Consider the following 25,309-nt stretch of genomic DNA (forward strand, 5'->3'; position numbering starts at 1 on the left):
CCACACACACATTTCATTTTATCTACCATATATCTACCTCTACATGCTGAAAGCCACTTCTTGTACCTATGCCATTTTCGCACTTCCCTGCTACACTTGCGAACAGTGTGGGGGAAGAACGACTTTAGGTAGCCTCCATATCACCTCCTACTTTTTTTCTCTTCGTGCTTATTTTGCTAGATGTATGTGGGAGAAAGTAGCTTCCGACCACGCTCTTCTTTGAATGTATCCTCCAACAACTGTAACAGTATACGTCTCTGCGAGGCACAACTTATCTCGTACAGCGTCTGCCATTGGAGGTTGCTCAGCGTATACATAACCAAATTCCGAAAACACGCATCGCTCTTCGTTGGATCTTCTCTATTTCCTCTATTAAGCCAACCAGGCAAGGGTGCCAGGCTGAAATCCAATACAGAAAAATCGATCGAATGTAAATTACAGTTCCTTACGATTCACCGAATGAGTCGCAGCCTGGCCCCTATTTTACGCTCTATGCAGTCTTTCCACTTCAGTCACCTGTACGGTTATTTTTCAGTTTGATTTATCCCCGATATGTTAATCTAACAACTAGGGGTCTCTTCTCCTATTTATGCGCAGTACTTTGCATTTATTTACGTTCATAGTTAACTGCGAAACAATACACCGATCGTCGATGGCCTGCAGGTCTTTCAAAAGCTTGCTACAATCTTCGTTCATTAGAATCTTCTTTTAGGCAACTAGACTGAAGTGCCAAAGTAACTCGTACACCTGACTAATGTCGTATAGGGTTCCCACTAGCACGCAGAAGTGCCCCAACACGATGTGACATGGACTCGACTAATGTCAGAAGTAGTGCTGGAGGAAATTAACATAATGAATACTGCAGGGCTGTCCATAAATCCGTAAACGTACGAGGGTTTAGAGATTTCTTCTCAACAGCACGTTGTAAGGCATCCCAGGTATGCTCAATAATGTTCGCGTCTGGTGAGTCTGGTAGCCAACAGAAGTGCTTAGAAGTGTGTTCCTAGAGCCACTCTGTAGCAGTTCTGGACGTGTGGGGTATCGCATTGTCCTGCTGGAATTGCCGAAGTCCATCGTAATGCACAATGGACACAAATGGATGCAGGTGATCAGGCAGGATGCATGAATACATGTATGTATACATGTCACCTGTCAGAGATGTATCTAGACGTATCAGGGGTCCCATTTCGCTCCAACTTCACACGTCCCACAGCATTACAGAGCCTTCACCAGCTTGAACAGTCCCCTTGTGACATGCAGGGTCCATAGATTCATGAGGTTGTCTCCATACCCGTACACGTAAATCCGCTCTATTCAATTTGAAAAGAGACTCGTCCGACCAGGCAATATCTTTCCAGTCATCCACAGCCCATTGTCGATGCTGACAGACCCAGACAAGGCGTAAAGTTTTGTATCGTGCAGTTATCAATAGCATACGAGAGGGCCTTCGGCTCCGAAAGGCCATATCGATCATGTTTCGTTGAATGGTTCACGCGCTGACAATTCTTGATAGCACAGCATTGAAATTTGCAGCAGTTTGCGGAAAGGTTGCACTTCTGTCACGTTGAACGATTCTCTTCAGTCGTCATTGGTCCCGTTCTTGCAGGATCTTTTTCCGGCCGCAGCAACATCGGAGATTTTATCGGATTCCTGATATTGACGGTACACTCGTGAAATGGTTGTACGGGAAAATCCCCACTTCAACGCTACCTCGGAAATGCTGCCTCCCAGCGTTCGTGCGCCGACTGTAATACACAGACACACTTAAATCTTGATAACCTGCCATTGTAGCAGCAGTAACCGATCTAGCAACTGCGCAGACACTTGTCTTATATAGGCGTTGCCGACAGCAGCGCGGTATTCTACCTGCTTAGATATCTCTATATTTGAATACGCATGCCTATACCAGTTTCTTTGGCGCTTCAGTGTACATTTCCCGCAAACCATCTCACGGAGCTTCTGGTGAGGTCCACTGGATCATTATATCAACAAACAGTGTCATTAGTTCAATAGCTTTCTTTCTGCCTTGTTATCAGCAAACACATTTGTCACATTTTCAAAGTCCAGTTTCACAGCCATATCACGTTCTATTGCTAATACAGCCAAGTGATTCGAACGATCTTTAATCTGAGAAGCACGCAAGTAGTTATTAACCCTTCCAAGAACTGAGAAGGATCGCTCAGCTGAGCAGTTTGTTGCTGGTGTGGTCAAATAAATTTGCAGAGCGATTCTGATTTTCGGATGGATATCAAAGAGATATTTCTCTCTTAGCATTTTGTTTAAGACTGTTAAAGAAGGAACATTCTCATATCTTCAACTCAAAAGGAAGCTTTTGAGATGGACACATTGTATTCCAAAAGAATCCTCTATATCCCATGAGTAAATATGCTGCAGCTGTTTTGCAGCATTATACACTTCATCAGAGTCCATTTCCATCAAACTGTATAAGAAAGAGAACTTTTCAGGGAACTCTATGTAGACACCAAGACGATTATTGAGCTCTGCGAATAGTCTCTTCAATATAACTAAATAATTGGTCTTCAGTAGGTCACCTTCAAATTTGCAAACCACTGTTTCATTTTCTGACCCATAGTCTGAGTCATCAAAGAACTTCTTTCGCTTCTTCACACAGTTTTCTTGAGTTTCATTGACTCGCAGAAGGTACGTGGTCTCCAACTTTGTCGCTGCCAACTTTTTGTACACTTCAAAGGACGTAGTCATTTCGTCTATGAAAGTCAGAAGTTAAGTATAAAGTTTCACTCCTGCCAATATGTCAACTTCTTCTGGCTGTAGTGCTGTACTCACTGCACTGAAACGTTCCAAAATACTCCCCGGTATTGTAGCCATGAATGCAACATCTCTGTTGCTTCTGATTTAATAATAGTCTCTTCTATGACAGTCTTCCCCATAATATTGATAATTTGTTCATAAGTGCTAAATGATAAATATGAGGTGTTTCCTTTACCCTGGTTTCCATTTTTAGTTATATGAGCTGCTAAGAATCGATCAAATTCAGCTATCAGCTCTAAACACATTGCCATTCCTTAAGGAACCAAACTGTTCTTCATTTCCACGAAATGCCAATCCCCTTGAGCAACATTTTTCCACTACAACCACTACCCTCTCCAATACTTTACTTCTTCTTGTAGCTGTACACAGTATATCCCCTTTGTCTGAAACTTACAACAGTTCGCGATGTTCACTAGAATTTTCATTTTCAGTCACCCTTTGATTAGCGTGTTCCCAATCATTTGTAGCCACTTGTAGCGCACTGGGATGAGCCCCCAAACAGTTTACATGATGCACAGTAAGGTGATCCCTGACTGGGTGAGTAAATCAGGTAATCGCGTTGCACAACGTCTCCATTCAACAATTTCCTCTCAAACAAATCTTCGTTTATCGCAATATGCACGCTATGACTTCACAAAATCACAGTTTCTATTCTGATAAAAACCGTATTGTACTACGTGATCTCGCTTTTTATCTCTGATTTCCCAAAAGAAAGAATCTTTATCAACAGTAAAGTCTGGTGAAACTTCCCCTTGCCCCAACTCTGTTTCACTTACTGTGGAATTGTTCGTACGTTTGTTTTAAATTTCAGAGTCGCTATCGTCGAGCCTTTCACCACAGCTGCTTCTGCTGCACTGTGAATCATTTGTAGGTGTCAAGTTCGCAAGAGAGGAAGAACTTGCAGGTAGAGAATCTAACCATTGTTAACGAAAAACGTTTTCTAGCTTTGGATTTTGATCTAATACTTCCTTTTCCCTCTTCCTCCTTTGTTCAACTCATTTTCTGTAGCCTGCGCCTCTGAGATGTTTCCTGCCGTCCATATTCACGATTACGTTATGTCAAAACTTCACCAGATTAACGAAACTAGGGGAAAAATAATATCAAAAGCACCAAACGGTTTCGACCTAACTGCAAACGAAACGGTTTCGATCTAACTCGAATGAACCTAATAATAATCCCCTCAACCATTGCTACGTTTTTTTTCTGCACATCGTAAATTTATATGCTCCAAATTTTGCCACCCTGGGCCCGGGCCCATGTGGCTCGTGCGTAAATACTGGGCTGCGCATAAATAAGCACGTCCTGTGACAGGGAACTATGTGAACTGAATTTAGTTGGACCTCATAGCTTGTTTCCATTGTTCAACAGTCCACATTTTACGCTCCTTGCATGACTCAAGCCCCTACTTTATATTCACTGGGTGTACATGACGGTTGGAAATAGCACCTCTACCATGATTATTTAAGCACTCTAAATGAAAACTCATTTGAAATTTCTCCTGATAAAACACTACACTGCCGGCGGCGGTGGCCGAGCGGTTCTAGGCGCTACAGTCTGGAATCGCGCGACCGGTACGGCGGCAGGTTCGAATCCTGCCTCGGGCATGGATGTGTGTGATGTCCTTACGTTAGTTAGGTTTAAGTAGTTCTAAGTTCTAGGGGACTGATGACCTCAGAAGTTAAGTCACATAGTGCTCAGAGCCAACACTACACTTAGTCATAAACAATTTCAAATGTGTCATTAATTTAATCTTGTTTAGATGATACTCCGTTCCTCATCTGCGTGTTCTTCCAAATTCGGATACTGTTTTGAGTGTCGGCATTGCTTCCGTAATAAATACTGATCAGTTACAACAGTTACTTCGTTTAATTCAGTGTGCAGCAAACAGTTGTACCTTCGATAATAAGCTTCTCTCTTACATTGATCAGGCATATTAGTTAGAATCATATGGCTAGTCTTCCCTTCTCTAAAGTGGATTCTAAACGATTTCAGAAATACGAAAAGACTGACAGAAAGATTCTAAATCTGGATTCTAACATTTTCATTACAAAAAAAGAGAACTTCTCTTGTCGAATCGATTACATGTTGTTACCTCATCAACTCCATTATTTTCTAGCATCCAGGAAAGTAATTTTCAGATGCTTACCAGTAAACGCTGCGATGTACTGCAGTGTTCCAGTGAAGGGCAGCCTCATCTTTCCTGAAAGGAAAAAAATAGTGTTACATTTTTTCTCGGAATGAGAAGGAGTAATACCCTAAAAAACACCACGGTAGATCCGCACGTCATGAGTAAAATGATGTGCGAATCCTGAATCTTTCCTGGTCATGCAGACAAAGTTTTATGAATTTATTTGTAAAAGTATGAGCAGTGGAAATTAAAATGTCCTGTTGTGCCTCTCCTGCTCCAAGTCGGCAAGTGAATGTGCCGTCCCCCTCCATGCTGTAACCTCCCTTTTGCGTTTTCGTGTTATGCATCAATGGGAAGAGGAGTGGTTGGCAGTTTCTGACAATAAGCTGCGTCTGGTAAAGGCCACTACGCGACCATGGCGTACGTCCTACCAGTCATACAGGCGGGATGAGGTTCTCCTCACTCGTCTCCGCATTGGACACAGTCCCTTCACGCATGGTTTTTTACTCCGGCGGGAAGACCCCCCAATCTGCAGTGCTTGTGGCGTCCAGATTACTGTCCGCCACATTTTACTTGACTGTCTTTTATTCTCTGACCAGAGGGCGGTGGTTTCTTTGCCACCGGATTTGCCCTCTATTTTGCAAGACGACGCAGCGACTGTGGTTAAGGTCTTACGGTTTTGTGTCCTGTTCAATCTGTTGCCTCGGATTTTAGGGAGAAGGTTTTAATGTGCTGCTGGGTGACTGGCTCACCCAGGTTTTAGGTAAGAGGTCCGCCAGTCACGATTCGCTCCTTGTTTCCCTTCGGTATCTGTTCTCTTTTCCTTGTGTTTCCTTTCCTTTTTTAGTGTGTTTCTTCTCCTCTTGTTTTGCCTCTGTATGTGCGCATTTGGAACTGCGTCAGGCCTGTGTCTTTTAGCCGTTCTCCTTGTTCGGCGTCCTTCTTCGTCCCTTCACCGCTTGTGTTCCTGTTTCTATGCGTTTGGGCGCTGATGACCACGCTGTTTAGCGCCCGTAAACCTCAAACACACACACACACACACAAGTCGGCCTATTTGACGTCCTACCCCCTTAAAGCCTTGCACTTGTCCTTTAGTCCATGGCGTTTTTTTTTTTTTTTTTAACTTAGTCAGACCCATGCATTGCAGTTCTCATCTAGCCATTCCTGCTGTGCCATTTCCCACTTCCTGTGAATTTCATTTTGTGATGTCATTGTAAGACGCCACTCGTACGCTTGCCCACAAAAGACCGCCAGCGCGAACGTCAGCATCAGCGGACCCCGACCCGAGGGGGGGGGGGGGGGGGGGGGGGAGACGCCAGCGATTCAGTACACGCAAACCAGGCGCCGCACCTCCTCACTCACGGCAGACTATACAACACTAGCGCCCCCGGCGCTGGCATAAAGGACGCCGACGATAGCCCTCGGGGCCAGTTCGTCAGCGTAGATCGTCTCGTCGTCGACAGCTCAGCTCCACGGGACAGCGGCTGTTGGGTGTGCGAGAACCACAGCAGCTAGAAAGTCAGTTTACTGTTGAGTTGACAAAATACGTTATTCAGGGATTTCAAATCCCTGTTACCTTCTGCATGAAGCTTCTCAAAAGATAAGTAAAAGCGTTTGATTACTGCCTACTGATATCTTGTATTGTGCCCGGCTACCCTGGTCTGTCCCCCGCTTCCTAGTCGACGTATTACTTTTGTGACCACCCGAGATCAACACATTTTTTAGACGTCTGTACTCGCTTTTGCCTGATTCATTTGCTTTATTACTCGTCAGAGTAGTCCGAGCGTCATTGACCCCATTACTTGCCTGGATGACGTAAGTAAGATTGACTGGACCCTAGGCGCGAGAACCAGTTCCTCGGCCGTCGCAAAGTCATCAATGCAGTGGTAGCAGCAATAGGTTTATTTCGCAGAATTCACGCAGCATAAGACGTCATGTTAATGACGTGCGATGCCTCCAGGCGGCAGAGCACACCAGCGCAGCGGTGCGCTCGTGAAGCACGGACGCCGAGGTCAGACTCGCTTGCGTCAGAGGCCTTGTGGCAGGAGCTGCACCAGACCGGCTCACCAGCAGGAAAAGCGAGGAGGCGCCGAACGCTAACAGCCGGCAACAGTAAGTCAGGAGCGAGGCGCCACCAAGCGCGGATTGCGAACCGAGGACCCATTGACGGAGTTCAGGAGTTGGCTGAGGGAGCCTGCAGCAGCGTCAAGGCTCCAGTTCAGGACCCGCCAGCATCAAAATTAGGCGCTGCCCATAGACCAGCGGCGAGCTGTACATGAGGCTAGGTGACCGAGAATGCGTTAGCGGCTGGCTTGGGCATTCTCGGTGCGGGCACCAGGCGACAACAGTTACAGCATGACTGGGGCGGCAGTTATTTATAGTATCTCGACCCGGTGTTTCTATGAAAAGGCGCCGCTTTCTGTCATTTAGAGGCCCAGGCAGTAGGCTTCTCGAGGTAACCCAGCTCTCCAATACGCCACGCTGGTAGCTTGCATCGCGCTACTTCAGCCATACTGTGACCCTGCCCGCAGAATTTGGAGACAGCAGGCTGGCTCGTCTGGTTACAGGGAGCCATGGAAAGGTGATGATCCAAGAGCTACGTTTTCATAGTTTTCCGTTCGTCGGTTACATTCAGTACCTCATGCGCTATCCAAGAGTTTGCAATAGGCTTTGTCTTTTTGCTTATTTAGTCTTCTGTCTCCTTCACTAACTCATTTCCCAAGGCAGCCCATTCGTATTCTGTTGTGTTCTTGTCCCTTTTTCCGCCAGTCGTCTAATACTCCCTTCTAGTCTCAACAACTTGTGGTTTTTTCAGCTTATCTAGGTCCCATGTCCTTACGTTAATACACTTCTACACTTAATTCGGTTTTAATCTGCAGTTGAAAACCAATTAATTATGATCAGATTTTGCAGTTGCTTCTTACTGTTTAAAATGTGGTTTCGAAATCTTTATCTTATTTAAAATGTGATTTCTAAATCTTTGTCTTACCATTATACAGGGTGTAACGAGTATAAGCGCAAAATTTTTATATGTGGTACCTTAAAATTTATACACATCAGTGTGTTGGTTGTTTTTTTCTCTGCGTCAAACTGTGTTCCAGCAAGCACGACACATCATTTACTACCTTATGTTTTCTGCCTGATCGTAACTGCAAGACTACCCCTGTCAGTACAGACTAACCATTTTGCGTTCAGGGGTCCACACTTCAACACCTGATATGTTGCACCGGGGAAAATGCATTAAAGGCTTGCTCTTGCCACATACGACTCATAATAACTATAACCATTAGTGTGCAAATTACATAAATACTGACGCAATGTTGTTCACTACACAGTGATAGAAATGTCGGCACTTACACCCCTCACACCTTTTGTAATCAATGCGAAACCTTCCAGTGTCTCCAGATCTTTTCCCTGGGTACAAACTGTGTTTGTGGTGATTAATTTACACTGCGCACAAAATTCAACCAGCTGATATCCTGTTTCATTCATTTCCGTACGCTGCTTGCAGAACTCAAACAGCTGACTTCCTGTTTCATTTATTTCCCTTCCTCTCCCTCCCGCTCGCCCCAGTTCATTTTCTCGTACTATTTTTCCTCCTCTTCCTATTACCGAGTTCCAGTATCGCACCTGAATTAAATTTTCAGCTGCATTAACTATCTGGATAACTTTTTATGCCACTATTCAATCTTTCAATCTCCTCATCATCTGCGGAACTAGATGGCATATAAACTTTTACTGCTGTTGTGGATGTTCGCTTTGCATGTAACTTTTTTTACGATGACGTGTCACTAAGCTGGTCATAGGAACTTACCCGCATTCCTGTTTTCTTAATCATCATTAGGCCTACTCCTACCTGATTTAGTGTTTATAAGTCTGTACTCATCTGCCCAGAAATCTTCTTCTTGTCATTGCATTTCACAGATTCCCTACTTTATCGAACTTCAACCTATCCATTTCTCCTTTTAAATTCTCTAGCCCACCAAGGAAATTAAAAGATCAAACATTCCAAGTACTCTGACCCATAGAATGCCACTTTTGTATTTCCCTATGATGACATCTTCCTGAGTAGTTCCCGTCTCGAGATCCTAATCGGTGACCACTTTACCTCCAGAATATTTTACTTAAGAGTATACCATCCTTAAACCAAACGTAGAGCAGCATACCCTCGGAAAAAAGACTATAGTTTCTCCTTGCTTTCAGCCGTTCGCAGCTGCAGCACAGCGACATCATGTTGGCTATGTTACAAGGCTCAGTCATCCAGACTGTTGCCCCTACAACTATTGAAAAGGCTGCTGACCATCTTCAGGAACTACGGGTCAGTATGGATTCTCCACAGATACCCAGCGAATTTTCGTTCTTTGGTACACTCAGCCTAGCCCGTCCGCCTAGCCACGCGATCTAACGCGTTGCTTCCTGAGCGGGAAGGCGTGCTTGCCCCTGGCACGAATCCGCCCGGCGGATCTGTATCGAGGTCAGGTATGCCGGTCAGCCTGTGAATGGTTTTTAAGGCGGTTTTCCATCTGCCTCAGCGAATGCCGGCTGGTTCCCCTTAGCGCGCCTCAGTTACACTATGTCGGCAATATTGCTGTGCAAACATTGTCTCCACGTACGCGTACACCATAATTTACCACGCAAACTTTTGGGGTTACACTCGTCTGGTATGGTATCCATGTGTAGGGGGGGGGGGGGGGGCGGCGAACCGCATAATAACCTTCGGTTCCGTGTGGGGCGGCGGTGGGGTGGGTGGACTACTGTGGTCTGTTGTAGCGTTGTGAACCACTGAGGGCTACGGCGGGACGTAGCCTCTGCGTCGTTTATAGGTCCCCGGTTCAATACACACACACTCAGTCAGCATCATGATGCCAGCTGAGGAGTTCAAGATCTTTTACAGGTATATCACAGTGTTTCTTGTGTGTATATGTGTAGCCACACGATTAATTACTAGTGTTTAAAGATCTGTTGGCCAACCATGACGTGCCAGAATATCTTAGAGATGTGTTGAGAGTCCTACCTCTTTTATCAGTAACAGTAGCCGTTCTTTTTTCTCTTTTTTCGTGTATGCTACTGTCTCTTCTTTCCAATACCTAATATTTCCAATTATTTGTTCATAATAAAAATAAATAGTCTTATGGTTGATATTAAACTACGGTCCTTTCCTGCAATATTCTCCTTCCTGCGAGAAAGTCTTCCAACAACAAATTACACTTGCACACCAGGATACACCACGTACTCAATTTCTTTCTGCCTTCTTCTACAGTGTGATGCATGTTAGTGAACTGGTTATTTACTTAAGCTCGCTCTGCTGCAATTTATGTTTTGTTAGCTGCAAGTTTTGACGAAAAGTTGTTAGATCCGCTCAAATTCAAACGTATTTGTGAAACGAAGAAAGGTAAGCATCAAAGGTGAGTCAAACATGGTAATCGGAATCTTTTGTACCCTTCCTGCCACAAGAGCCGTGGAGGTAAAGCGCTTCCCTAAACATTATCGTTTTTTTTTTTTTTTTTTTTACACCACTAGACACACAGCCAGCATTGACGCTGAAGGCGATACCGCTGATCAGTTTCACTGTCTTATATCACTTTAATAGTGGTTCATTAGATAATGTCATAGGCAGCTACCTGTCCTATCACTTTCAGTCTGAGCTTTTTTCTGTCTCGAAAGGCTAGTACCATTGCAGACCCCTTACAGGCTCGAAGAAACTATCATGCTGTCTTATCCGAAGAACCTACCAAACAGGCAAGGACACAATCACCCATCACAAGCCCGGTATACAGTGTGAAGGTGCTGAACCTATTGTAGCCAAGCAATTTTATGATCGAGAGTTTCCAAATATTTTTCACTACTCTCTCTGTCGAATACCTGTCGTTCGTATCGAAGTGCTGGTTTCGAAATCTGTTGTAAATGACCGGCCTTACGACGATGCTCACTCACTGCCTCGTAGCAAAAGCCGTTTCGCGCCACAAGCCAGTCTTTCTTCATCGTGACCGTCTTCATCTCCTTGCTCTGAAGTGACTTGAGTTATCGTAGAATATGGTGTACCTTGGTAAGCACGATCATCTGCGCAATGGCACAGATTTTGTCGCTAGTAATTGCGCTTTGTGTGAACCCATTTTGTTAATCTGGCACGTCTTGGCGCCACGTTTTACGACCACATAAAAGAGAAACTGCAAGTTTCTGCTCCTTCCCCAGTTTCTTCTAGTGCCACCGACACGATACGGACAGTACTAGCACAGCAGGAAATTCCGTTGAGCTGTGTGGGACTGTAAGTCATGAAGATTACCGAAAATCAGAATAATTTGCAAAAGCTTAAAAAATAAGTGACATTGATTAAATGCCATAAGCACACACGGTAAATTTATTTATATGTAAATACAGAAATTGTACTTTATATTCACTTATTATGAGCCGATATTGGAAAAAACGTGAAGTTTGTTTCGAATCAGATTCGTCTTACGTTTCCGTGCAGCATGATCACACAGGCGTTTCACAAGCATTATTTCGGTCATAGCAGTTTCCATCCAACGTTTAAAATAAATCGTTTTTTGACACTGTGCGCGTCAGTGATTTCAGGTTGAGCGCCAACTTCGTTAGCTGATCTATCATCACTACTGCCTTTGTCTACAGCGGAACAAACGGCGCAACATTTCGCTTCAGAAGTCACACCGTCACCACCAAAGCTGGTCCTTAGAATCACTGCGCCACTTTCTATAGTGTATTCGCGGTTATTTCTTAATTTTATTAACAATGGGGGTAAATTATAGTAATTTTATTCAAGTTATCTATTAGATATAAATGCTAGCTTTTGCGCTTTGTGAAGTAACACCTGTAACTAGTACGTTGTAAGTACTGCGGTTGTGAAATTCTTTTTTCTGAGGTTCTGCAAGTTAAATTTCGATAGGAACAGCTCCAATGGAATTCAAGTACTTCAGTTTTATCTAGGATGAAGTAGAGTGAAGAGATAAATTATGTGAATGCAATATTAGTTCCTAACCGACTTGAAAGAGATGTTTGCCTACGACTGGAATCGTTTTCTTTTAGTAATACGCAGTCACAGTTGGAAAAGTAATTTATTGATGGGACAGTGGATTTATCAGTAGGCGGGCAGACTACCAACCATTTCAATTGCAGACATTGGCGGTAAGACTTCTGCTACATTTCTGTTTTTTAACGCCCGCGCGTCAGAGAGCGAATGGTATAACGTTATTAGAGGCAAAATGAACATCTTGGCACGTTTCCAGATGGGTCAACGAATCCAGACAGGTTGGCTTTGTACACCAGTTCGTTTATTAAGTATGCAAAGTGCTTTTGCGGAATCACAAATGACTGCCCATAGTGCTTCTAACTTTTCATCCTGGAACACTGCCACCTTCTTTCTCTTTCACGTGATCATAACAGCCGCAAGCGGTGCAATACTGTACTGTCCAATGCTAACTTTCTAATTGCCATCGTACCAGCAACCTTGTATGGCGGTTGGCAGAATTTAAAGTTAATGATTGTCACGGCCGATTGTTGCTGCTGTCATTTCCGGACTCTACAGTTCTGTACAGTTTCTGTATAAAAAATAACGACCCGGATGAACCGTAGATCTTGATTAATGAGGGGTGGGTAAAGGATGTTTCACTGCAGCGTATCTTTTACTGCGGTAGATCTAAATGTATGGTATTGTAGGCTGGGATATTCCACGGGGTGGTTTCAGCCACCAATCGGAAAGTATGTGCTTTCTCCCCTTCCTTGCGAGTATGTGAAAGTTATGTCGTATACACTGAGCTGACAAAAGTTGTGGGTTATCTCCCAATATCGTGTCGCCTATCCCTCTGCCAGATGCAGAGTAGCAACTCTAGTGTGGCATGCCCTCAACAAGCCGTTGGAAACAGAAACTTTGAGCCATGCTGCCTGTTGCCTATAAGAATTGCGAAATTATGATAATTAAATCGAAACCCTTAGCTGCCGATAGGTGTTGCTGATATACATCAATGGGGACAGCTAAAAATGTGTGCCCCGACCGGGACTCGAAGCCGGGATCTGGCAGACGCTCTATCTATCTGAGCCACGGAGGGCACAGAGGATAGTGCGACTGCAGGGACTTTTCCCTTGCACGCTCCCCGTGAGACCCCCATTCCCAACTGTCCAGAACCTACATTCGTAGTGTTCCTAACAGATATTTGCCCAATTGCGAAAGTGTTGCCGGGGCAGGATTTTGAGCACGAAGTGACTTCTCGAATATGTCCCATAAATGTTCGATGGGATTCACGTCTCACGACCAGGGTGGTCAAATCATTCGCTCGAATGCTCCAGAATGTTTTTCAAACCAATAGTGGATAACTGTAATTCATAAAAATTCCATGGTTGCTTGGGGAAATCAAGAATGGCTGTAAATGGTCCCCAAGAAGCCGAACATAACCATTTCCAGTCAATAATCGGTTATGTTGGAACAGAGGACCCAGTCTATTCTATGTAAACACGGCCCACACCATTGTGGAGCCACAACTAGCTTGCAAGGAGCCTTGTTGACAACTTGGGTCCATGGCTTCGGGGGTCTGTGCCACACTCGAAACGTACCATCAGCTCTCACCAACTGAAATCAGGAGTCATCTGCCCAGGCAAAGGTTTTCATAGGCACTCGCGTCGGTGTTCTGCTGCCGTAACACATATCCTAACGGATACGTTTGTCGTACGTCCCACATTGCTTGTCTGTTAGCACTCACAACTCTACGCAAACGCAGCTGCTCTCGGTCGTTAAGTGAAGTCTGCCGGCCTCTGCGTTGTCCGTGGTGACAGGTAACATCTGAAATATGATATTTTCAGCATACTCTTGACACTGTGGCTCTCGGAATACTGAATTCTCTAGCGAATTTCCATGCGTCTAGGTCCAACTACCATTCCGCGTTTAAAGGGTGTTCATTCCCTTAGGTCGGAGACCTTCTTACATGAATCACCTGAGTACAAATGACAGCTCCGCCAATGCACTGCCTTGTGTAAACGATACCACCGCCATCTCTGTCTGTGCATATCGCAATCCCACGAATTTTGTCAACTAAGTGTATGTATCTGTAAAGTAAGGTGAGTGCAATGGATCGATATATTCTATAGTTTTTTGTTTTGTATGTGTGCTTGTGGATCGCAGGTGAGTATAATGAACGCTGTGTAGTCTAGTGTTATGCTTGTGCTATAAGATGATGATGACGATGAATGAGAAGGGTGGGGGTAAAACCTGGCGCCATCGCAAAGGCTAGTCTTCTTCAAAAGCATCAAGGGAGTCCCCGGACTGACCACCATCAACAGTATCACAGCCATCACTTCATAAGGGGTTTGAAATTTAATCCAGGACATACGCCACCACCGCTCGTCCCCTAGCCGACCAAACACTGATAGTGAGCATTTCGGCCGCCACCAGGATTCAAAACGGCATACGTCCAAGTCGAGCGGCAACGCAAAGCCGCGCGCTAGCGACCTCGACTATGGGTGCTGGCTGTAGTGTGGCGATGAGAAAGCAAGTGTAAACGGCGAGCCCGAGTCAGGCACAGCGCCGCTGGCAGAACTGTCTTGCCTGGCACAGCGCCACAACCGAGACAGGGGATTCCGTTAACGCGGTAATAGCGCTGTGGGAAGCTGTTGGCAAGGCTGTGCGCTTCAGCAGCAATTCGCCCGCAAAGGTCTCGCGCCGTGTGCTCGCGCCTTGCGCAACGCTACGTACAAGGCACCCAGCGCGACCTTCAGCCGCTGCCACCTGCTGCACGTGACAGCGTCCGCAGCTGAGCGGTCACGTGCCGCACCATCTCCAAGCGGGAACATCCTCACATTTCCACTTCTTTACCGAGGCGGATTCTCGGCTGAGGAACTTTGCTACACGTATTTCCCGGTCATCCTGCCTGTTTATCTCTTCGGCTTTGTCTAGCCTGGAGCGGAGGTACTAGCTTTTCCCTATTCCGCCTGAGGTGGATTGTGGTCTTAATATGTTGCACTGTCTTTCCCATTGCAGCAGGGGCTTTGCTGCACCTGTTTGAAAATAAAATTATAAGAAGTCCTGGTGGGAAGCAGTATTTTCCAATGGGTATACTATAAGCGGGAGCGAGACATGAGCAATGCAAATACTTGCATTTTGCTTCTGTAGCTGATCGACTGAAAATCATGGGTGTTTTAAAAACATTCAACAGTTGTTGGCAGCTCGTTTGTGCGAGGCGTTCGCCGGCAGCCTGTAACGTTTATGCCACGTTGTGGGTCATAATTTAAGCCGAGCGCTGAACAACGTTTTTCAAATCATTTACTTTTTCGGAAGTTTTATGTCTCCAGCGAGATGCAAAGACGCTAAGCCCACGTTGTCGTCTGCTAAAACAAGCTGCATTTTGGCTGTCTAGTGAAGGCAATAAACGAGGTTTGCTCAAAAAAAAACACGGCGAATAGTTTTATTTCAAAAATATTGGTCGGCTGCGAGTAGGACTCGAGCACTGAGGTTTCCGTACAAACTTAATTTTATGTGTATAAATATATGTCCACCCATCACGGGAATCGAAAATCTCCACGATTAACACGTCCCAAATTTTTTCTTTCACCTGTACTGTGAAATCTTGCTTCTTCTCGACTCCCACGAATTTAGGTAATCGGGAACCACCCTGCAGGTGTTGATGAGTGAGCTTTCGAGTATCAAAATATGTGACACAAATAGCAGTACCTTTTGGCTGTATTGACTTATAAGCTTAAAATTTTGACACCCCAAGGAGCCATGGACCTTAATATGTCACGTAAATTTGAACTTGATACCTAGACAAACGGACAACAAAGCGATCCCATAAGGGTGCGTTTTTACAGATTGAGGCACCAAATCCTAAAAAGCTATAAGCTTAAGTGGAATCTGATTTAATCTCCCTGAAAGTACTGCCCTTGGCTAGCACCGCACTTATCCCACCGTTGAATCCATGAGTGGAAGCATTTCTGGAAGGCTTCTTTAGGAAGTGCATTCAGCTGCTCTTGTCATTGCCAGGAGTGATGTCAAAACAATTTCCTTTAAGCAAAGTTTTGATTTTCGGAAGGAGCCAGAAGTCGCATTGTGCTAAATCTTGTGAGTAAGGAGGATGTGGACGGACAGAAAGTTTTTCCGGCCAAAAACTGACGAAACAAAATCGAGCTGTGGTACGGCGAGTTGTTGTGGTGAAGAAGGAAGCCACTGGCCCATTTCTCTGATCTCTTTATTCGTACGTCGTTTTGAAAATGTTGCAGTACGCCCACTAAAATTAGGTGTTTACGGTTGTCTCTCTTGGAAGAGGCTCTGATCGCACTATGTCCTCAATATCGAAAAACCCAGAGACCATGACTCTGATATTCAATAATGACTGACTATCCTCTATACGACGAGGAAATTCACTGGTTTTCAAACGGAACTCTGAATTTTCTTCTCAGAGTCATACCCATACACCCATCTCCAGATAGAAATTTGCACATGAAATCCGGGTCTAAGTGAAGACGATCCTTCAACTCCGTGTAAACTGACACACGATTTTCCTTCTGCTCATCACTCAAAAGTCTGGGGACAAATTTTGCACTCACTCGTCTCATCTGCAAATTATGGTTAAAATGCTTTCCACGGATCCGTACTAAATGGAAAGTTTTTCCGTAAGCTTTAGCATATTTGTTCGCCGGTTTGAACGAAGAATGTTTGCCACTTTTTGTATGTCTTCTTCTGTTTTTCAGGTTAATGCATGTCCCGAACGTTGCTCGTCTTCTGCCGACCCATTTACGCTTCTAAATCGCGCATACCACTTATAAACAGTCTTCAAAGGTACACCATTATCACCATGTACCAATTTCAACATTTCATGAGTTTCTTTGCCACTTTTTTGCAACTCGAAACATATTTAAATGTTCATAAGTTGTTCGAAATCCATGATGTACGAAGGAAACGGTAAATACAACCTTACTCTAGCGTCTCTGGAAGCTGACTGTAGTCAGAACGAACTCCAACTTGACGCAGTCTGTCTCAACGGATCAGGCTATCGGAAAAATTGCGTCAAATGGTTGAAGCGTCAGCATTTGCTGCTAAAAAAATTCATTCGCCGTAGTTTTTGCTCTAACCTCACATCTATACGCTTCACGTCGGAGGCATTGCTGACTGCCTAATAAGCTGTCACCGCAAGAGAGTTTGCAGGAAGCGTGCCCAAGTAGAAGGCGAGACAAAGCTTTCTGTAGTCGGCTTCCCGCTTCTGCGTGCTGTTTTTGGGCTGTCTTTGTTTCCGGAGTCGCCGGGCTAAGTGCATCGCGAGGACAATGCCTGCACTCATACAGTGATTGGCAATTTCCATGCTGCAACATACTTATGACGAGACCATTGCTAACAGGTGCAGCTTGGTCCAGTATCTCGTTGCAGACTTTTCAGTTTCATAGACATGCCTTCCTTTGTATCCAAGATTAAGATCCCCTCTTCAAAGAGGGAGACTTTCTTCCGTGTTCAAGGATCAATATCAATATTTCATTTACTAATCAGTGAATCTAGGGCATGGCATACTTTATCTTCCTCCTTATTCAACATTATTTCGTGAATTTTAGATTTAACGGACTTCCTTTTTATTCTGCTTCTTTTGTTTGTGGACTTGTACCCCACGTGGTTCGTTGACGGGAGAATATAATCGTTATATTGTAGTTTCTTACTGAATTATTGAAAAATGACATGAAGTGAAGTTCCGCTCAACAGTGATTTATGAAATTTATAAACCGCCAGGGTAGCCGAGAGCGGAAACGCGCTCCTTACTTGACTCGGATAGGCGCGCCGGCCCCGGATCGAATCCGCCCGGTGGATTAACGACGAGGACCGATCTGCCGGCCAGCCTGGATGTGGTTTTTAGGCGGTTTTCCGCATCCCGTTAGGTGAATACCAGGCTGGCCCCCATGTTCCGCCTCAGTTACACGGCTCGCAGACACCTGAATACTTTCACACTATTCCGTGGATTACACTCGACGCCGACAATGGGGGTACACTAATTCCGTCCCGGGGGGTACGGGGTGCCGGCAGGAAGGACATCCGGCCACCCCTTAAACCCTAACATGCCAAATCCGATTAACGATGGCTGAGTCTGCGTATCTGCGGGGCAAGGCTCAAGTCATAGATAGAATGATTTATGAAATTTATAATGTATTTCTGGATTTTGTCCCAAGTGCTTTTCTGTTTTTACTTAAATCGGTGGTGATGTGAGCACAATGTATTAAATTCATTTTGCCTTTAGTGGAACCGTTATTCAAAAAACCTGCCAGTGGAAGACATTTTCCAATCTCTTGCACGCATTTAGTTGCTATAAGATACATTGGTGCTTCCACGAACCTCGAGACTTCATGCTGATTCTGGATATGTTGGGAATAGTTACTGTATACTGATTTTTGTAATATTGTAAGAAAAGTCTCACTCTTTCCTACACTGACACTCTGTACGCAGTAATTGTGATCTTTGCTGCGTACGACCTCATGGAACGTGTAGCAGTCACCCTGTATTAATTCTTTTTACTAAAACGTTTCTGGCTGACTCTCGTAAGATACAATAATTTGTACGATAAAACATTACTTACTATTGTTCTGTTGCTCTTTATGAAAGGTATGAAATAATATGGTCTCTGTAATAAACTGAGTATTCGCAATTTCTGCTTTCATTCGAGTAGGCCGTCAACCTTCCCTAGATTTGATGATTATTAATGAATGACTATTGCAAATAGCAATTTTCATTATTGTTTGTGTGAAAGGCTTAAACTATCTCTCTCTGTGGTAGACAAATATTACAGTAAGTATTGTTTACTATCTTCTCTGGAGTGAATTCTAATAATGTTCTACAGCGTTCATAATAATTGGCGCCATAGTTAGAACTTGCATTTAATTCTTTTGATTTTAGTCCGACCGCTTGGTCGTAGTATTGTTGAACATGGAGATTCTCATTAATATTTACTGCCAACTCCAGATGAGACAGGCAGAATACTGCACCTACACGTTCCTTTCGTAAAGCAAGCAGAGTCGTACTTTAACCGTATTCTAAGTTCTTTTGGGAATTTCCACTGTTATTTACAAAGCGAGTGCTTAACATTCTCATAGCATTCGTCCTTTCTGTAAAGGAGGACATAAAGACACTTATAAGTATTGTGAGAAAATTCCAAAGTGTGATTAGAATAGTGATTAAAATTCTTCTGGGTAATATGCCGCGTCATTTCTAAAAAAACTAACAACAATAATAAATTAAAACCGACGTTTCGGCCGAATTGCAACGGCCTTCCTCAGGGCACGACTGGTTTTGCATGGGGTAGGTGCTGCTATTTATTACAGACTATCGATGTCTGACGTCACAGTTGTAGAATTTTAATTGGCCCTCTAAAATGATTGGCTAGTCATGACATAAGGGAAGATGGAAGGAAAGCGGCTATTCGTGGATATCCATGTCGTCAACGATTGGTAGCTGACCGCCAATCAGCGTTCCGCTTCTGGTCGGCAAGTTTTCCTCCTGTTGTGCGCGGAAGTGGACTGACAGTTGCTCTACAGCTGTTTGTGTAGATACGTCCGTGTCCCGTGTAGCTTCTGCCCCGCGGCCGCTCGCGGCCCGTTGGACTGGGATGGCCGGCAGCCAGGACGCTGGGAGTTTGTAGCCATCTTCTCTGTTGATGTTGTCAGGCTGCTTAATAATTTCGATCGCCTCCCGAATTTTTCGTTCTCGCATCCACGATTCTTTCGCCAGTACTCGTGCTTCCTGGAACCTGATAGGTTGTCCACAGTCACGGTGGTGTTCCGCTATCGCCGATTTATTGTGTTGTTGTAGTCGTACGTAGCGTTCGTGTTCTGCTACTCGTAAGTTGATAGGTCTTCCTGTTTCTCCTATGTAGGCAGCTCCGCATTCACACCGTAGTTCTTAAACACCTGCAGTGTTAAGATGGTTGACTGCATCCTTGGTGGAACCTATCATTTCGTGGATCCTGCGACTGCTTCGAAAAATCGGTCTGAAACCTCGTCGGCGGAAGATGTTGCCTAGCCGTTCACTGACGCCTTTTACATATGGTAAGTGTACCAGTGGAAGCTTCTCTTCTTTGCCTTCTTCTCGTGTTCTGCTCCCTTTAGTTTTAGCTACCTTTCTTATGATGTTGTCATCATAGCCGTTGGCACGAAACGTGTTTTGTAGCTCCTTTAATTCTTCTTTGATATTATTTTCACCGCTTATCCGGTAGGCTCGGGCAGCTAACGTATGCAGAACAGGATACTTTTGAGCTGGGTGGTGGTGGCTCTCAGCGTGCAGGTACCGATTAGTGTGAGTTGGTTTCCGGTACACTTTGTGTCCCAGTTTACCTTCCGCAGCTCTATATACTTCCACATCCAGAAATGGCAAGGTACCATTGTTTTCAGTTTCATGTGTGAACTTTATATTTTTGTGCTGGCTATTTAAGTGCTGGAGGAAGTTTCCCAATTCCGCTTCACCGTGAGGCCAGATAACGAATGTGTCGTCCACATATCGTAGCCAACAACTGGGACGTAACGGAGCAGAAGCTAGGGCCGTTTGCTCAAAAGCTTCCATGAAGATGTCCGCAGCTACAGGGGAGAGCGGGGAACCCATTGCCACACCATCTAACTGTTCGTAATATTTTCCCTGCCAGGTGAGGTACGTAGATGACAGGCATAAGCGCACCAGATCGCAGATATCTGGTGGGATCCGATCCTGTAGAATGCGCATAGTCTCCTCAACAGCGACGTTAGTGAAGAGAGACTTGACGTCAAAACTGACCATAATGTCTGATGGCTTTATTCGCTGTTCACTAATCAGTTGTATGAAGTGGGAAGAGTCTTTCACGTAGGAGTCTGTTTGTCCCACAAGACGGCGTAACTTAGGTGCCAGATGTTTCGCAACATAATACGTAGGTGAATCTATTCCGTTCACTATGGGCCTCAGCGGATAACCCTCCTTATGGAGCTTAGGTACTCCGTAGATTCTAGGAGGAACAGACACCTTAGTAATTAGTCTCTTGGCTGTGTCAGGATCAATTCTCGAGTCCTTTACGAGGGCCTTCGTATTTCTGCCTATCCTCGCCGTCGGGTCACTCCTTAGTACTCTGTAAATGGGATCGCTTAGCAGTTCGTCCATCTTCTTTTCATATTCAGAAGTGTCCATCAGAACCGTAGCGTTTCCTTTGTCCGCATGTAGGACCACAATATCCTTGTTATTCCTGAGCTCCTTTATGGCCTGTCTTTCTTCACGTGTGATATTGGCTCTGGGTGGTTTTGCTGTTTGTAAAATTCTTACAGTTTCCTGCCTTATCTTTTCTGCTTCGACACGTGGTACTTGGTGGAGTGACGCCTCTACAGATTGAATGATCTCTTCTGTGGGAATCTTTGTGGGCGCAACTGCGAAGTTTAGCCCTTTGGACAGAACCGACGTCGCTGCCTCACTGATGGTCTGTGTCGAGATGTTAACCACGGTACGAGCTGTATGCAGACTTAGCTGTGAGTGGTGTTTGTTTCCCGTTAGCTCCTCAAATTTCTTTTTCTGTCGACTGCTGACCAAGTCCTCCTCGATGCAGGCCTGGTTGTGGGTTATTCTGTCGATGTTATCCCAGTCCTTCGCTGATAACGTAGTTGACAGCCATAAATGCATGCTGTACAGTTGACTGTTGTTGTGGTCTATGAAGCGCCGGAGGTGTTGTATCCTCTCCCTTAATAATGCATGGCTGGCCCGATAGTAAATGGCTCTTGCTCTTCTTGTATCGATTTGAGGCCGCACACTGATAAATTTCGGGATGACATGATGATCACGGCACCTTTTAAGGAACGCCAAATCATTCAGCAGTTTCACCTTCCTCTTCCTCAGCAGCTCCAGTTTCCGTATGCGTTGGTAGATTTCCTGCCCATACAGGTCACTGATATAAGAACGTAGGCTTCCGCGGCCGGTGTCATAGTGATTAAAATTCTTCTGGGTAATATGCCGCGTCATTTCTAAAAAACTAACAACAATAATAAATTAAAACCGACGTTTCTGCCGAATTGCAACGGCCTTCCTCAGGGCACGACTGGTTATGCATGGGGTAGGTGCTGCTATTTATTACAGACTATCGATGTCTGACGTCACAGTTGTAGAATTTTAATTGGCCCTCTAAAATGATTGGCTAGTCATGACGGCCATCCCAGTCCAACGGACCGCGAGCGGCCGCGGGGCAGAAGCTACACGGGACACGGACGTATCTACACAAACAGCTGTAGAGCAACTGTCAGTCCACTTCCGCGCACAACAGGAGGAAAACTTGCCGACCAGAAGCGGAACGCTGATTGGCGGTCAGCTACCAATCGTTGACGACATGGATATCCACGAATAGCCGCTTTCCTTCCATCTTCCCTTACGTCATGACTAGCCAATCATTTTAGAGGGCCAATTAAAATTCTACAACTGTGACGTCAGACATCGATAGTCTGTAATAAATAGCAGCACCTACCCCATGCAAAACCAGTCGTGCCCTGAGGAAGGCCGTTGCAATTCGGCCGAAACGTCGGTTTTAATTTATTATTGTTGTTACTTTTTTAGAAATGACGCGGCATATTACCCAGAAGAATTTTAATCACTATTACACCGGCCGCGGAAGCCTACGTTCTTATATGTGATTAGAATGTTGCATTCAGATAAATATACGTTCAGACTCCCTTTATAGTTTTCATTGCATTACGAAAGCACTTCCTACTTCTGGACATATCAAAAAACCCGAAGTCAGATCAGGTTTGTTTATATTTGCTCTTTCCTACTTCTGGACATATCAAAAAACCCGAAGTCAGATCAGGTTTATATTTGCTCTTTGGTCAAAATTGTGTAAAAAGAGGAATATTTTCAAGGTCTTCTCACTCAGTTTGTGTCAGTTACGTACTCAATTTAATTCAAAAAGTTGTAGCAGGCTCTCAAGAGCTAAACTGACTTTTACTTCAGCGTGCATAAATAGAGACAGGCAAGTTACCCACTCCTGTACGACAGATGGTCATGACTCTTGGACCTGAACTGTGGGAAAGTTTCAGTTACTATGAGACTTTGCCCCCGAGCTGCGGCAGGCTGTAGAACTCTTGTAAGAATTGGAGGCGGTATCCGTTACTTCAAGTGATGTTAGCTAATAAATAACTAAAAACCAAAATGACCATACTGGAATCCCTACTCATGCTGACGTTTCACGTTTGTACCATTATTTATTTGAAAGCAACTTTCGGAATGTAAGCAGATGAGTCAAATTAACGGCGAAAATGGCCGATGTCTGCTGGAAACGTTTCCTGAGCGGGCAAGCGAGAAACTATTGATGTGGTCACAAGACAGTCTAGCTTGGTGCTGGGTGATATTGATACATAAGTCATCGAACGAACAAGTTGTCTTTTCTCAGTGTAGCGCCTCAGCAAGGTGCACTGCTGTTGGGTTTGCTGATGCCAGATCCTCTTGTACTAGGACGCCAGTGGACGTGGGGGTAAAGGGAACAGTAAAGAAACAGCTCATCACACACACACGCACACACACACACACACACACACACACACACACACACACACACACACACAACTTGTTTGTCACAGAGCCCCATTTTAACACGGCATTTTTCACTTCAGCCAATTCCCACTCGGCCGGCCACGGTGGCCGAGCGGTTCTAGGCGCTACAGTCTGGACCAGCGCGACCGCTACGGTCGCAGGTTCGAATCCTGACTCGGGCATGAATGTGTGTGATGTCCTTAGGTTAGTTAGGTTTAAGTAGTTCTACCTTCTAGGGGACTGATGACCTCAGAAGTTAGGTCCCATAGTGCTCAGAGCCATTTGAACGAATTCCCACTCGAAGACGGTTAAGTGATCCACTTACTGGCTAAGATAAGCTCTTTGATGGAGGTATCCAGTTACATTTACGTCTGTTCTGCCAGCTTTGAAGTCTCTCGTCTGCCTTTAACTTCACTGGGGAAGTGGATCAAATGGCTCCGAGCACTATGGGACTTAACAGCTGTGGTCATCAGTTCCCTAGAACTTAGAACTAATTAAACCTAACTAACGTAAGGACATCACACACGTCCATGCCCGAGGCAGGATTCGAACCTGCGACCGTAGCGGTCGCGCTGTTCCAGACTGTAGCGCCTAGAACCGCTCGGCCACCCCGGCCGGCGGGGAAGTGGTACTTCAGGTAAAGCCTTTCCTGCTAAGAAGACGTTGAGCAACACTTTCGTGCTCATGAAGTCCTGTTGACTTTCCTCCTTTCGGATTTGGCTGTTACCATCCGCCTGATATAGGGCGGTGCTCTTCCGGCCAGAATCTGAATCTTCTCGATTTTAATTGGTATCACACATACTGTCATCTGACCTCAAGTTTGGTGAAGCTCAGTGTCATCCCGTTTCGAGTGGCAAGTTTGGTACCAAAGCCGACGTTCGACACACATGTGGGCTTGCTCCCCAACTTGTATATTTGAATATTGTTTGGATATTTTTTTGTGCTGCGACCTTAATTCTGACACTGTCGCATTGTTCCTTGCTTGTCAGACTCCTATCTAAAGTAACTCCGAGATATTATGGGACAGAGCTGGCACCGAGAGGAGATCCTAGCCATGGGACTTTTAATTTGTAGTTGGCATGTTCATTGCGGAGGTGTGAAGCACTGAATATCGTTTTGCTCGGATTTGGTTTCAGGCTGCCCGCTTCTTAATCCTGTAGTCTCCTATGTCGTGAAGAGCAGATGACACTTGTCTTTTGAGGCCTTCTAATGTGTTTTGATGGATCGAGAGGGTCTGACAGTTCGAACAGACAAGAAGGCGCGCGGTCTTAGGCACCTTGTCACGGTCCGTGCGTCTCCCCCCGTCGGAGGTTCGAGTCCTCCCTCGGACATGCGAGTGGGTGTTTATCCCTAGTGTTGTAGTTTAAGTTAGATTAAATAGTATGTAGGCTTAGGGACGGATGACCTCAGCAGTTTAGTCCCAAAGACCTTACCACAAATTTCCACATTTTTCCCATTAATGCCAAATCCCACCGCACTGTCCTAACGGATGAGTCCGTCGTTCGTCGCACATTGATTTCTGCAGTTACCTCATGCAGGGTTGCTGGTCTCTTAGGCACCGACAACTTTACACAAACGCCGCTGCTCCTGGTCCTGAACTTAAGGCCGTCGGCCACTCCGTTGTCCGTGGTGAGTGGTAACGCCTGAGATGTGGTATTCTCGCTACACTCTTGGCACAGTGGATTTCGGAATATTGAATTCCATAACGATTTCCGAAATGGAATGCTCACGCGTCTAACACCAACGCCGTATGGTGATAATCAGTCGAAAATATTTTCACATGAATCATGTGAGTACAAATGACAGCTCCGCCAATGTACTGCCCTATTATACCTCGCGTACGCGATACCATCGCCATCTGTATACGTGCATCTCGCTATCCTGTGACATTTGTCACC

General features: G+C 45.0%; 1 protein-coding gene across 2 annotated transcripts in view; it reads right to left on the reverse strand.

Annotated features, from left to right (window-relative positions):
* LOC126267332 (facilitated trehalose transporter Tret1-like) overlaps positions 1-25,309 on the reverse strand; it is a 116,417-nt gene that overhangs the window by 37,524 nt on the left and 53,584 nt on the right. For both annotated transcript variants that reach the window (XM_049972436.1, XM_049972437.1), the window contains one exon: positions 4,937-4,990. In XM_049972436.1, coding sequence (XP_049828393.1) covers positions 4,937-4,985 — 49 coding nt within the window. In that variant the 5' untranslated portion in view covers positions 4,986-4,990. The remainder of the gene's footprint in view (positions 1-4,936; positions 4,991-25,309) is intronic.

The sequence above is a fragment of the Schistocerca gregaria genome, chromosome 4 (assembly GCF_023897955.1).
Source record: "Schistocerca gregaria isolate iqSchGreg1 chromosome 4, iqSchGreg1.2, whole genome shotgun sequence".
NCBI classification, from domain to species: Eukaryota; Metazoa; Arthropoda; class Insecta; order Orthoptera; family Acrididae; genus Schistocerca; species Schistocerca gregaria.